The 14,784-nt window shown below is 35.6% G+C and overlaps 1 protein-coding gene across 1 annotated transcript; it reads right to left on the reverse strand.

The window, feature by feature from the left end:
* Positions 1 to 4,334: 4,334 nt before the first annotated feature.
* Positions 4,335 to 14,192, reverse strand: LOC147076919 (uncharacterized). Its single transcript, XM_085940579.1, has 5 exons — positions 13,989 to 14,192; positions 11,577 to 11,729; positions 10,373 to 10,525; positions 8,033 to 9,534; positions 4,335 to 5,847 (listed from the first exon to the last, which is right to left on the reverse strand). Exons 1-4 carry the CDS (start codon positions 14,118 to 14,120, stop codon positions 8,143 to 8,145), a joined length of 1,830 nt encoding a protein of 609 aa, XP_085796705.1. The 5' UTR covers positions 14,121 to 14,192; the 3' UTR covers positions 4,335 to 5,847; positions 8,033 to 8,142.
* Between the last annotated feature and the right edge of the window lie 592 nt (positions 14,193 to 14,784).

Genomic DNA, 14,784 nt, shown 5'->3' on the forward strand with positions numbered 1-14,784 from the left:
AAGAGGTAGACATTTTTATATATACCTAATGATTCTCCTCGATTTGCCGCCCTTTGGGTAACTGCCGCCCCCAAGCGACGCTCAATCTGCTACCCCCACGGGACGTCACTGCTATTATGAAAATGCACGAGATGTTTTTGAGTGAATACAGGATTTAACTAAGCTATTACACATACTAGAGTATTTACAACTAGATATAATTTGTCATTTGGAGCCCCTCGAAGCGATACGTGTTCATACTGTGATTCAGTTACAACAAAACTGAAATTACCCGATCTCTCTGAAGATGAAAAACTTAAGATTGAGATAGATTATCAACTTCGCCTGGCTAAAGTACAGCAGTTTACTATAACGAAGCGAAGATTAAAAGAGCCGCAAGTGGTTCAAGTGATACCACAGTCATATTTGATTTTATGCAAGATTTGCCATTACCAAATATGGTAACAAATGCGGTATTTTATTCCAGACAGCTATGGTAATACATTTTTGGGATACATGACCTAGCCAGAAATGATGTAACATCTTTGCTACCTACTACATTATATAAACCGCCATCTGCCAGCAGGCACGAAAACATTGTATATTTTGAGTGACGGATGTGCTGGACAAAGCAAAATTTTTGTTATGATTTGGTTTTCGTATATAGTGGTACCTACATGTATTAAAAAAAATTGAACGAGTCATCCACATATTTCCTATCAGAGGGCACACATTTTTACCAAATGACGCTGACTTTCATTTGTTCAGCATTGCAAGAAAAACAATCCTTGCAGACGTGCCAGAGTATTGGGATAAAGTTGTATTGGATGCCAAAAAAACTCCTGGGCAACATTCTGGAGAAACCGGAGCAAAAAGATTTTTTTAAATATTAAAGATAAGTACAAGTCATCCTTCGGCAGAGATTTTCATCTTAGGCAAGTTAGAATGTACAAAATAGACAAAGATAGTAAGGGAGAAGTGCTTTGTAAACATCTCAGTTTCTGTGGGCTGTGGGATAGATTCAATGTAGTGAAGAGACATCAAATGCCAGTCACGATTGCATTTAAGCCAGCATGTGATGGCTTAATTCCATTGAAAGGCGCGAAGAAATAAGATATTCCTTTTAAAATTAACTTCTTCTTATTGTGCCATCCCCTAGCGGAGGTCAGCCACCATCAAGTCGTCATCTTTGTCGTCTGCTACCCGGAACAGTTCAGTGGAGCTGCACTCGTACCAATCACGGAGGTTCTTAAGCCACGAAATGCGGCGCCGTCCTCTGCTACACGTCCCATTGATCTTTCCTTGAATGAGACGTTGGGGAAAGCTGTATTTTTGTCCTCTCATAATGTGGTCGAGGTACTGTAGTTTTCTGGTTTTGATACTACGTAGAACTTCTCGGTCCTTCCCCATTCGATTGAGAACTTCAACATTTGTCACTCGGTCAGTCCAAGGAATTTTGAGGATGCGCCTATACAGCCACTTTTCGAAAGCTTCAAGTGTCCGTGACATCTCTTGGTTTAGCGTCCATACTTCCATACCATAGAAAAGAATTGAGAGAACATAACAACATACCATACGCAGTCTCAGACCTAAGTTAAGATCTCGATTGCGAAGGAGGCGTCTCATTTTAAAATTAACTAAGTATTTACAAAATCCAATAAATGTATCATTTTATACAGTGACAATGTAAGACAGTGGAGGTGTGAGTGATTAAGACTAATCAGTAGTAACATGCACATAATGTTTTTTTTTTTTAACTTACCTTACTTATTTAATTCAAGATTTTTTAAAAACATGTAAGTAGTTTAATAATTGGTTATGATATGTCAAACCTTATTAAATGTAGTAAGTATTATAATTAAAAAATAACAGAAATATAATATATTCTTTGTTTTATTTAATAAAATTATATTTTAGTCATACTATTTGCTTTTCCATGTTTTCAATTTGCTATAAAAACAGCAAATGTCTCATTCATTCTTTTTAAATAATATCTATTTAACAAACATCAATTTATTATTTTATTTAGGTACACCCATACAGTGCACATATACAGCTCATCCACGAATCTCATTGTCAAATTAGTAAAAATGTGTTTGACAACCAAGATATTATGTTTTTACCCTCTCCTGAAAAAAAAATGACGTTTGTGACATTTGCTGTTTTTATGCCAAGATCTTCATTTCTCATTTAAATCTGAAAATCGAAAAATTGCACTTAGTATGGTTTTATACTAACTCTGAATTATGAGTATTCACGGTTATTTGTTCTCGGTGGATCGACATTATAGTATTATTAAATACCTTTTATAATAAGACACAAGATTTAAGAATGTAACATTCTATAATATACAAACATATTGAATAGTATACATACATAATTTAAAAACATCTCATGCATAATACGACGCCCGACGGGCTTGAACCTGTAGCTGCTGGATTCGCGCCAGTATGCTTTTCCAATTAAGCTGATGAAGATGGGGGAGCCACTGTCGAAAACAACCCAATAGAGACTCGCAACTGGACAGAATCTGACATTCGATTTGACTTTTTGAAAATGGCGTCCATACAGTAGTTCGTAGTTCATTTTTGACCGTTCTTTAGTTAAGTTTGTTAGACTGTGCATGAAATGCTTATCGAATTGCCTTATAATGTTGGCTATCGGTTTTAGTAGAGATATTAATTAATTATGGTAGGGTTCAATAAATTAATTTTTTCCTTAATTACTGACGGAAGTCGCGGATTACTACATTATTTAGGTTTTATAACGTACTTCATGCCCCCCATAATGGGTGGGGGGCTGACAGGGCTTTAACCTGGGGGCCCGGCGTGGTGAGTCGACCAGATAAGTGAGAGAAACACACACCACAAATTTGCTTTAATAGCAAAAAAACGCCTGCGGCGCTATTTTCTTTCAATAATATTATTTGAAATTATGTGGTTGTATGATACGATTCTTAATTGTGTATTGATACTTGACAACTCCATGATTCAAATAGATGCATTAAAGTATATAAAAAACACTAAAAACTATACACATTCATTTTACTGCGTACACTATTTGGAAAACGCTACTGTAGAGCATCACATTGTATTTCTCCTTAAGCTTCAATTAGTTACATTGAGCTTCTTTACGAGCTGTTTATAGGCGAATTTATAATCTGCCTGTAAAGTTGCCCAGTGTAATCATCGAACATGTTAGCTTGTTCGATGATTACACTATGCGACTTTACAGGCAGATTATAAATTCGCCAACAAACAGCTCGTAAAGAAGCTCAATGTAATTGACGCTTTAGCGATAGGTAGGAGTGCCCGCCAAAGATCCTAGCCTGGCGGTCCGCTTCAGGATGTAGGGCCTATGTATCTACTTAGACTTGCTAATAATTTAATAAACTATTTCTTTTATTCAACGAATAAAACACAATATTTTTGAGGATTCTTACCTAATGATTTTTTATAGTGTGTAGGTATATGTCATAGATCAAGTCCAATTTGTCCAACGATTGTCTCTTCTTCGAGCTATGTGTCCAGCCCATCTCCATTTGAGGCTTTTAATGAACTCAATCACATCGCAAACCCACGTCTGCTTCCTTATTCACTCATTCGTCTTTTTGTCCTTTAGCGTTATGCCCAGCATGCACCTCTCCATACCACATTGTGCTACTCTAAGTTTCTAGCTCTCTCTGTTACGTAGGGTACATGCTTCACACGCATATGTAATAACGGGAAGCACACACTGGTTGAACACTTTGCGCTTTAGGCACAATGGAAGGTCACATTTGAAGACATTATTCAGGCGGCCAAAAGCACTCCAGCCTAGCATTATTTTCATAAATGATACCTCTAATTAGCCTAAGTAATTAATATAAATTAATAATGATATAAATGAATAAAAAAAAATTATCTATTAAAATAAATGGAAGTTTAAGTAAGTAGGTAAGTAATTGAAAATCTTTGGATCCGAATAAAAATAAATTAGGTAAACCCGCATTTATAAAAAAGATGAAACATCATATTGCTTTTATAATATGAGAACAATTATTGGGTGCAGCCACATTGGCCGAATGGGTAGGGTGGCCGCCTCTGATGCCGTGAGTCTAACTGCGAGTGAAGCATGTGAGAGAATTTACCAACACCATCAGCTGTACATTATAGTCTTGTTTAATGTGCGCCATTTATGACAGATCTTAAGAGCCTACCTCCACCCTTCGCCACTAAGCTGTAAGAATAATTGATGGCAACAATACGTGACTAGACTATCCAGTTCCGAGGACAGGCTTTAGATATCGGGATGAAGGTTCTTTAGGGTGGGATTAAGTAGTTTGTTTATACCTGGTTAAATCTAACGCACGGTTTATGTTGTCAATGCTGACGTATATTATACAATATAGACCTAGGTGGCTTGTGCATTATGAACAATATGGAAAGATAAAAATATAATATAAAGAAAACTAACGTCTTGTGGAATAGCACCTGTCCTGATTTTCCTCTGATTAGCGATAGACAAAACATCGAGAGCGTCGACAGCAGGTACACATGACGAGAGATGGCATTTTGCAGAAAGAGCTCGCTATCCGAATGGGAATGGCTGGAGCAACATTCAACTCGATCCGGATTGTCTAAGACTCACGATTGTACTCGGTCAAAAACAAAAGCCGCCTATTCGACGCTTGCATTCTGACAGTGCTGCTTTACGGTAGCGAATCATGGCACCTTACGAAGGCTCCGAGCAACCGTATACTGAGCTTCGAAAACAAATGTTTGCGACGAATACTGGGTGTGCGGTGGTATGACTTTAGGAGCAACGAGGAGATAAGAGAATGCACCAAGCAGCCTCTCATCACGCTGAAAGTGAAGAGGCGATGTTGGACCTGGATCGGCCATGTGCTGCGGATGCCAAAAGAGAACCTCGACCTGACTTGCCTGTTCTTTAAGCCGACCGGAGTCCGGCGTCTTGGAAGGCCGCTAAATACTATCTACAGAGTGTATACGGCGGAGCTACGGGATGCTGGTTTGACCTGGAACGAAGCAAGAAGACTGGAGAGCGATAGGGATTCTTGGAGGCGCTGTGTGGTGTCCATATGCCCCAATTAAAGGGCGGATATGGCCAAAGAAGAAAATTATAATGGTCTATTTTTTACACATGAACTTAATACCGATTCTGAACAGTTAAACCATAGTAACAATGCACTACATATTAGTAACCCTACACAAAAAAATCTTCAAGCAGATATAAGCTTCTTGGTTATAATAAGAACATTTTGATGCCTTAAGATTTGCCGGAAGCCAAAGTGTTTTCGTCGCCCGAAATAATATAGTATATGTACTATGAAAAAATAGAGTTCCAAAATCTCGAGTCTGGTGGCAGAAGTCTCGATATGGCTCGAATATCCGAAGATATTTTAATCAAAGGCAGTACACAGTTTGTTTATGTGTAGGTAAATGGGTTATCTACATTGGTAATTAGACCGATTCGAGATAAAGTGAGATCTGTTTGCAATTGTGTGTTGGACGATTTCGATTCCACTCCGCCATGAACCAAAAAAATATAATATGTCAATTATAAATATGACTGGATACTTAGAGCACATCCATAATTTAAAATAAATTATGCTATATGATTATATTTTTAATTTACTTACTTACTCCACCGAGGAAATCATAATATGGGCCTCCACAGAATGGAGGTTGTAGGTAATACACAGTTCTTTTTACGAGAAATGGATGTTAACCGGTTGCTCAAGTTAGTATGTTTATACTCTGACTCCAAGCACAATTTGAAAAACAACATTTGTGTATTTGTCAGATATAGGATTCAAACTTGTGACATACGAGACTATGGGCCGGTGAGTGCTCGGCCTTCTACATACTGACACGGCCCCAAAATGTAGGCCATCAGCCGGCATTTCCCCTTAATAAATTAGTGACGTCACAACTTTTCGATCCGACCTTAAATGTCGATTTTACTTGAAAATACGTGGCCTATCTCTAAACAAAGCTATAGTAATTGTGTATTGAGTCCCATAGTACAATCTGAGCGACTTATAGCCCCTCAGAATGAACTACGGATGAATTTTCTTTCAAGGGGACCAAATGGTCTTATAAGGTGAAATGTAAGTAATTGAAATGTATAGGATTAAGGTTAAAAATAGATATTAAATTGTAAACGACTTATGGGATATCATTTGCTAAACATTGTAAATAAATGTCCATTTGTATTTAATCTGATTTTGAATTATATAAAAATTAATTTTATTTTTTCAAATTTGGTATCGATCTAATTGCCGATACCAAAGCAAAATAACTTAAATAAATAAATTATGATATCAAATATTGTCGTAATTAAAATCTAATGATTACGTTTTGTAAGTACTGATTACGCACACTCAATTTAAATAATAAATTAATATTTCGAATCGTAATAAAAAGGGTACCAATTTAAGTACCTACTTTTGTAAAAGTTAAATGAAGGAATTTCGAAAATGGAAATTCTGATAATGTAAGTCTGAGGACTCGGTTGCTTTCCTAATTTACGAATAAAAATTGTTCTTTAGATCTGACAATTAACCCTGACAGAACAATATTAAATTACCCGAAATAGGTAATTTTCAAACTCAATAAATGAATACTTGTCATAGAAATTTAGACTGAAACTAATGTTATACCTTTAAGTTGAAGTGTTCTATAAATGTAATAAAATAAATTTTAATCGTAACCCCTTCAGGCTGTCTGTAATTAGCTCGCAAAAGTTCTGCATAAAAGAAACGAACAACTTCGATTTCTGCCAGTCTTATTACAACCACGCTCTTGAACGGTGATTTTAATGATTCACGTCTCTGTTACGCTTTATTTTTAGCGAAAATATTTTCATTTTTCTTTTTCGTTAGCCCGATAAACGAACTAACAGATATTTGGACAATCTATGTCGAAAGCACTATAAAGACTTTTACGATTGTTATCAAACTTGTACCGCCTATAGGTATTAACTAATTGTATATTTTTATTCTATTGAATGATCATAATTTTCCGGAAAAGCCGGGAAATAAACGGCTTTTCTGTGATTGGTCCAAAACTTTGGCTCTTAGCTCTGTGGAGGAGGTAGAAAGATCTCCCATTGGACCATTTTTCAAATGACGTCAAAATCTCGGGGAGTTCCCTTTCGAAGAGTATAAAGGGACGTGTTTTTTCTATACCGTCAGTCGTCGATTTTTCAATATTGCTGGGAGGTTGTGCCCGAAGGCGATCCGAATTCGCTTAGTTTTTGGATATTTCCCCGATATATTCGTTCGCGGGATATTCCTGTCGCGTCACAGTCTGACGTCACAGTGGATGACGTGTGTGATTCGGGTTGTCAGTTGATAACGTAAACACTACCGCGTCGCGTCATCGTCTGCGATCTCATTTCCGCGATATTATTTTTTGTTTTGAAAGAGCATAGCTCCTTAAAGTTTACGGTCGGCGACTCATAGTTATAAGAGTGTAATCGTACATAAAGTAAATATAAAATAATTATAATTAATTAACTTTATTTAATAATTAAGTTAAATAAGTTTTATAAAATAATTATGCAATTATTTTAAATTAAACTAAAGTGTATAATTGTCAATAAACAATTAATTAAAAAGAAATTAAATTTATTTATCGAGAATAATTTAATAAATAATTTAAACTGAATTACCACAAGGAGTTTTTATTTTGAAAATAATCAACGAAACATTTTACGAAAAACATCTGATACTAAGGAAAGTGACAGATAGTCAGCTGTCTTTGACGTTTACGTAAATATTTACGAAAATAAATTCGATTTGAAAGTCAATCGGATAATTAATAACCTAGACACCAACCTATTGCTAGGTGATGGTTTTAAATAATATAAAGTTAAATAATATTGATTAAGTGTATTCCAAAAGTGTCAATCAAGAACTTTAGTTGATCACCCTCTCCCCGAATAGTATCGAGCTAGCCAAACAAAGGTTCTTGATCGGTCCGAGGGCAGGACCGGTTGAAGATAAAGTACCTTTGAGACTATTCCAGGACCGGGGTATCGTCAATACCCACCTTTTTTCTTCTGTCTTTTATTTCAACTAGCTCCTTTTACACCCGCACATATGGTTTTTAGATCGAAACATATCTCATGACATATTTTCACACAAAATACTTCACATTAACTTATATTCGTACTATTATTGTCATGGGTAATTTGTTTATGTTTTTTGAGATAATAGAGTTGTGTGCATTTATATGAGCAAGCATCGCATTGATATGGCTTATCACCAGAATGTGTCATTTTATGTCTTTCAAGAGCACTTGCCTGCGCGCATCTGTACAAACATACGTTGCATTTATATGGTTTTTCATCAGTGTGCGTCATTTTATGTTTTTTTAGATAATCGCGCCGCGAGAATTTATATGAACAAACGTCACATCCATACGGTTTTTCACCAGTGTGTGTCCTTTTATGTAATGTAAGATGGCTGAGAAATGATGATTTAAATGAGCAAACATCGCATTTATATGGTTGTTCACCAGTATGTGATGCTTTATGTGTTTTGAGAACACTTAACTGCCAGCATTTAAAGGAGCAAACATCGCATTGGAATGGTTTTTCGTCAGTATGTTTTATTTTATGTAGTTTTAGAGAACTGAGACGCGAGCATTTATATGAGCAGAGCTCACATTGGTATGGTTTTTCACTAGAATGTATCATTTTATGTCTCTTGAGATTACTAAGATGCGTGTATTTACGTAAACATACATCGCATTCATATGTTTTTTCACCGGTATGTGTCATTTTATGTATTTTGAGACCATCAAGTCGCGAACTTGTAAATGAACAAATGTCACATTTATACGGTTTTTCACCTGTGTGTGTCATTTTGTGTTTTTTTAAGTCACCGAGCCGTGCACATGGAAATGAGCATATGTTGCATTGATATGGTTTTTCACCGGTGTGTGTAATTGTATGTTGTTTTAAATCACCAAGGCGCGAAAATTGAAATAAGCATACATCGCATTCATACGGTTTTTCGCCAGCATGTTTCATTTTATGTATATTCAGCGCACTGAGGGTCGGGCATTTATACGAGCATAGATCGCACTCGTGTAGTTTTTTGTCAATATGCGTCAGTTTGTGTCTTTTAAAATCACTTGGATATTTAAAATCTTTTGAGCAGACATCACATTGATATTGCTTTTCAATTGTAGTAATAATTGCAATTTCTGTTTCAAAATTTTCACATTTATTGCATGAGATGTTATGAGTTTTTAGTTTATTTGCGGATTCAAAGACTTCGTAACAATTACTGCAAATAAAATTTCGTGGGAAGTGTACTACATGTTTCAAATTAATACGTACCACCTTTGGCAGATACGTACATGTCCCCAGTTCCTGTTTTATGGTCTGTGTATCTATAGTAATATCAGAATTTTGTATAGTTTTATTTTGGATATCTGTAGTTGCAGGTGATATATGTTTGTCGAATAATTTGTCATTATTTTCCCCCAATATACTCTCATACGTATTCTGATGTCCTGTGAAACATAGCAGGGAAGAATTCTGAAAAGAAGACACATTGAATTTTAAATGTTACTTAAATAAGTCTGAGGAAAATTCTGAGATTAAAGTTAATGCCTACACCAAAGCACTCCCGGTCCTTATCGAGAGAATCACAGGACCCTACGTTTGGTCATCAAGAGTCTTTATGCCTGGAAATGTCTTATGATCCGTTACTGAAAACTGAGGTCACCATACACTTAAATGTGCTTTGACTTTGAATATACATATCTTTTTTATATGTTCAAATGTCCTCCAAAACATCACATTCATCACAGAGCTGCGAATCGCTTCTTCCTACGAGAACATCAAATCGTTTATACATTGTATGTCCTGCTCTTAGCCTCAGTTTAAGCTTAAAATCATTTCTGTTCAAATGAGATTCTACAAATCAGGGCACCAAACGTGCCTGTGGTGAAAATCTATCCATGTTTCCTGGTATTATCTTTAAGTTAAAAGGGTACATAGGATAGAAGAACATGTAGAACAAAATATTAAATTATAATAAGTAATAAAAGCTAATATCTAACAATCTAAGTGAATACATAATATAAATGCGATAGTATCAGCCTCTTTAGCGACTAGGTCCAATAGCTATTCAATTGTTGCATAGGTATGTCAATTAATAGCTGATCGCAAGTTATTGGATATGCATTCTTCCGCTGTCTCTTACCGCTAACATCTAATCTTGTAATAATTATTCATTAACATATTATTATATATCAAAAATTCCTTTTTAAGACATACCTACCTAAAGTGACCGTAATTCATCGTCTAAGTCTAAAGAAAGATTTGTAAAACACATATAATAATAAATTGAACAAATATTTTTAAAAATTACCAAATTTACAGGGGTGAATTGAGAGTAGGAACATTCGGGTTTAGGTTCATCACATTTAAATTGATGTGTTCCAACTTCAACTAAATCTCCATTACGATAATCTGACTGACAAATAATTTCAGCTTTTATGTCAGTTATATTTATTGTGTTTTTCTGGAAGCAAAATAAAAATAACAGTGTTAATCTTGCTCATTTTTTAAATAATAAAATGCCTAATTCTTGTCAAATTTGGGAACACAGAGATTATCAATATAATTTTTTATCGTAAATAATTCACTATGATAATGTCGACATAAATTATACTAATGGTTTTATAAATGCGTTTAAAAATTAACAAATGTAAAAAATCTTAACACCACTGCACATGGATGTATTGAAATAAAACTATATTCTAAAACATAAGAGCGAGAGGTTAAAAGAATACTATTTTATGCAATAAAAATACTTTATGCAGTCGTCAAATGTTTAAAATAAAGGATAATAAGGCTTCAGAATTATATAAATAGATTATCTACAACGTTTATGGAATGTCCAGGATCATGCTTTGAAAATACAATAAAAACTCCATTTTGACCTACGCTGAGCATGTCCGCCCTTAAGAATGGAGAATATATATTAGAATATCTAGAGATTCGCGGATTCGAACATAGGTTTAAAAGAGATATCATTGATTATCGCGGATACGACCATTCAAACTCATTTTTTTTTACCATACAGTGACCATTACAAATTAAAAATTTAAGACGTTCACAACATGACATCTAAAATCAAAGATATAGTATTTTAAAACAGTGTAATAAAAAAAGAAATATATGAACTATCACAAAAAAAAACAGTATAAAAAGTAAATAGGTAGAAAAAACATAAAACACGGAAGCACACCGAATGAGCAAAGTGGACCCTATATTAAGAATTTATAAAACAACGTCCACCTATAGGTACTCATCCTCACGCAGGTGGAATATGTAAACATTCGAATCGATTTGGCTGAACAGAGTTGTTGCCCTCCCAATTGGAATTACCAATTGCAGGTTGGTTATGCACCTTGGGAGCACAAACACCTGATGCTCCCGATTTTTAATATAGTTATCAGGGACATGCAAGTCAATGCTACTAAGAACGGCGGAGTTTGGACAGCTGATGGATAATAAGATAGAATACAATACGTCACAGATGACAGAATTAATTAATTGGTAGTACCTACTTCATGTACTGGCCTGTAATCAGAATACGAGCATCTAGGCTTTGAACCATCATCATAGAATTGGTGCTTCGTGTCTCCAACAACTTCTTGTTTGATATTAAACACCTGAACATCAGTCTCAGATTTTATTGCAGTGAAGCTCAGTGTTGGGTGCTGAAAGAATTGTGGGTATCTACTTTTCAATCACATAATAGGTATAGCAAGTAAATATGTAAGCATTATTATCAGAGTACATGTAAATTATACGTATTACATTTCGGCGTACCACATTTCACCGGGAGCTGTCGTATCGGAACGAGATGGCTGTATAGCATAATTGATTCGCTGTTCGTGAAGCATTGCAGGAAATTAGAGTAAAAATGTGATAATAACACTGGCATTATTAACTAATACGGTGGGTTAACAAAATAGCAGGTACCACTGCCTTCCGCGTTGACCTAACCTACTATTTATAATAGCTTCCGGTCAATTTCCCGGTAACATTCTCCATACCCACATACGATTTTTGAGTCTAACGACGAACACTTGGCCTGCGGCTAAAACTACAGGTGCTCAGCTACGAGTTAAGTATAGCAGTGTGTGAGGCTTAACGGTCATAATTATTAAGGTCAAGAGTGTCCGTTTATGTCGTCCGCGCTATCTTATCTTTTAGTCATGCCGCGTGAGAATATGAAAATAAATATTGGATGCTTCAAATGATTTCACCAATTCACGAGATCCAATGACAGGTTTTGCGAGTCGTGGAGTTTGTCCAGATGATCGCGCGCGAGAGTGCGTGTGGACGGCTCAATGAGGTCACATGTACCTGGAATGCGCGGGAGCTTTTACCCGCGAGCCAAATCGTGCCATCTAGACAAGGAAGTAAAATACCAAAAGGAGAGGGGCACAGAACATAGAAAGAGATCAACCCGTTCAGAATGATATTCGACACTCAAATCATCCGGTCAAGAAGTAATAACCCATTAGCCTAAACAATTTGATTTTTTTCGTTCCTGAAGGTTTGGCGGGGTCCGGATCGGAAAACCCACCCTGCGCATCTATTCTATATACAAGACTTCTATCGGCGTCAATCGCGGGTAGTTTATCATATTTATGTATTGAGGTATTATTTGTTACAGTAAATGCTATCGATCGACAGCACCTCTCTTTTCTGTGTTAACTTTTAGAGCGAGATAGACAGTTTTGACGGGTAACTTATTGTAATAATTATAATTTATTTATTTATTTAAGAATACAAAACATTGTGGACATAACAAATCTAAATTCAAGACGTACACAAAATGAGATTTACATTATAAAAAATATTACCCGAACAAGAGAGAAGAAGAGAATATAGTATATAATAATAATAATAACAGAAAAACAAATTAAATCAAAACATACTTAAGTACATCACTGTAAATGTCTGTGTCGCTAATGGTGCCTGATAGGCTTGACACGAGGAAACGGTTCCGATCTATAAATGTACTTCATTATATAAATAAGATAAACTACCCTCGACAGCCGCCGATAGCAGCCTTGTGTATAGAATAGGTGTGCTTATGTACTTAATATTATAATGTAGTATGTACAATATATTGATTGGGTTACTTATCTCATTTATTAAACAATCATAATAGGTAATATATGAATATACGGACAGATAATATAATTTCGAGTTTATTCATTGCGTAACTTGGCATACGTACTTTTTCATTATGGTAACATTAACACAATTAACACACAGTTACCTATTTAATTTGCTACAATTTGCTTAAATCCTGTTCACGTACGTTATTAAATAAAATATAAACATAATATGAAGTATTATACTTATCGTATCTGTACTACATAGCAAGCGAATGAATACGCATTAAACTATTATTAAGGCCATCCTCCCACGGCGCAACTTATGTCAGTCGGAACTGAAACTAAAATTCCAGCCAGTATCTAGCTAATGTATTTCAATGGCGGCTCGCTGACGGCGAGACTGGAATCTCTCAGCTTCAAAACGGTCGCGAAGAGACGCGACATGCTAGTCGCGCGGTCTTTGAAGTTTCCAGTCACCGTAAAACAGTGGTACCAACATCATTAGATTCGGTGAAAAATCATATTTTTTACCAAAATTGGTCACACTGCGAACATGTGTCATGCTATAAAAATCATTAACAACCCAAAACGTAAAAAGTACAAGATAAGAAAAATTGAAATAGCTTAATTGTAATCGAATAAACGCAGCAGCGTGCGTGTTGTCGGTTTTTGTACAAAACAGCTGATGGTTCAGTTTGACAGTTTGAGGTTATGTGATTATTATTTCAAGTGGTTTCAGTAGCGCCGTGTGCGAAGCATCACATTGGCCAGTTTATGAGTTCCTTCACAAACCAGTTCTGTCAGATTTCAGTTGCGCCGTGGGAGGAAAGCCTAAATGTTAACCTCAAAATCGCATCTGGAATCTTCGATAGTTTCTTGCTTTATATCAGCTGGATGATTAATTATTAGTACGTCAAACCAAGGCTTCTCTTCACTACCAGTTTGGTCTTCTTGACAATCGCGCTTTACATCCATGATTGTGTATTTAAAGAGTAAATTTGACAGAAAATAAATTGACAGCAGCCGGTTCAAGTTTCGTTTAAGTGTTGCCGCAATATAGAAAAAAAAAATCGAATTCACTTTTAAGAGGTTTGTATTACCTACCTACTAATTTATATGGGGTTTTTCTAAATAAATTAATATTGTATAATATTATGTATATCAGATAACAATATGTCCAACGCGTCGTTCAGAACGTAGGCACATAGGTAATTAGTTAGGTTATGAAAATAATAATGTAAAATGCGTTCTACTTTAATACCTACCTACTTAGTTGTAATGTGAGAAAAGATAGGCACTACTGCCCGACAACAAGAAATAGGCGATAACAGGAAGTCGCTGTAGTCGCATATAGAAGACTTCTCAGTGACGTACATGTCATGGCGGCAACGCGTGCTAGATGCGTACCTATTTAAATTCTGTATCGGCATTTTTTCTTTTTCGCAATAAACCTAAAGTTTACAAATAACAATTTTATTCTAATATCACTCCTGATTATAAATGCTTAAAAATAGGTAGGTAGGTACGTAAATTGATAGATCCGTATAGGTACCACGGGAGAGTAAAATGAAATGATGATATAATTGGGGGCGTCCCTCTAGCTTCGCGAGCGCTAATACTGGAGGGGATTATTATGGAC

The sequence above is a fragment of the Rhyacophila brunnea genome, unplaced genomic scaffold, assembly GCF_057557595.1.
Source record: "Rhyacophila brunnea isolate RB1 unplaced genomic scaffold, BYU_Rbru_1.0 scaffold_13, whole genome shotgun sequence".
In the NCBI taxonomy this organism is placed as follows: Eukaryota; Metazoa; Arthropoda; class Insecta; order Trichoptera; family Rhyacophilidae; genus Rhyacophila; species Rhyacophila brunnea.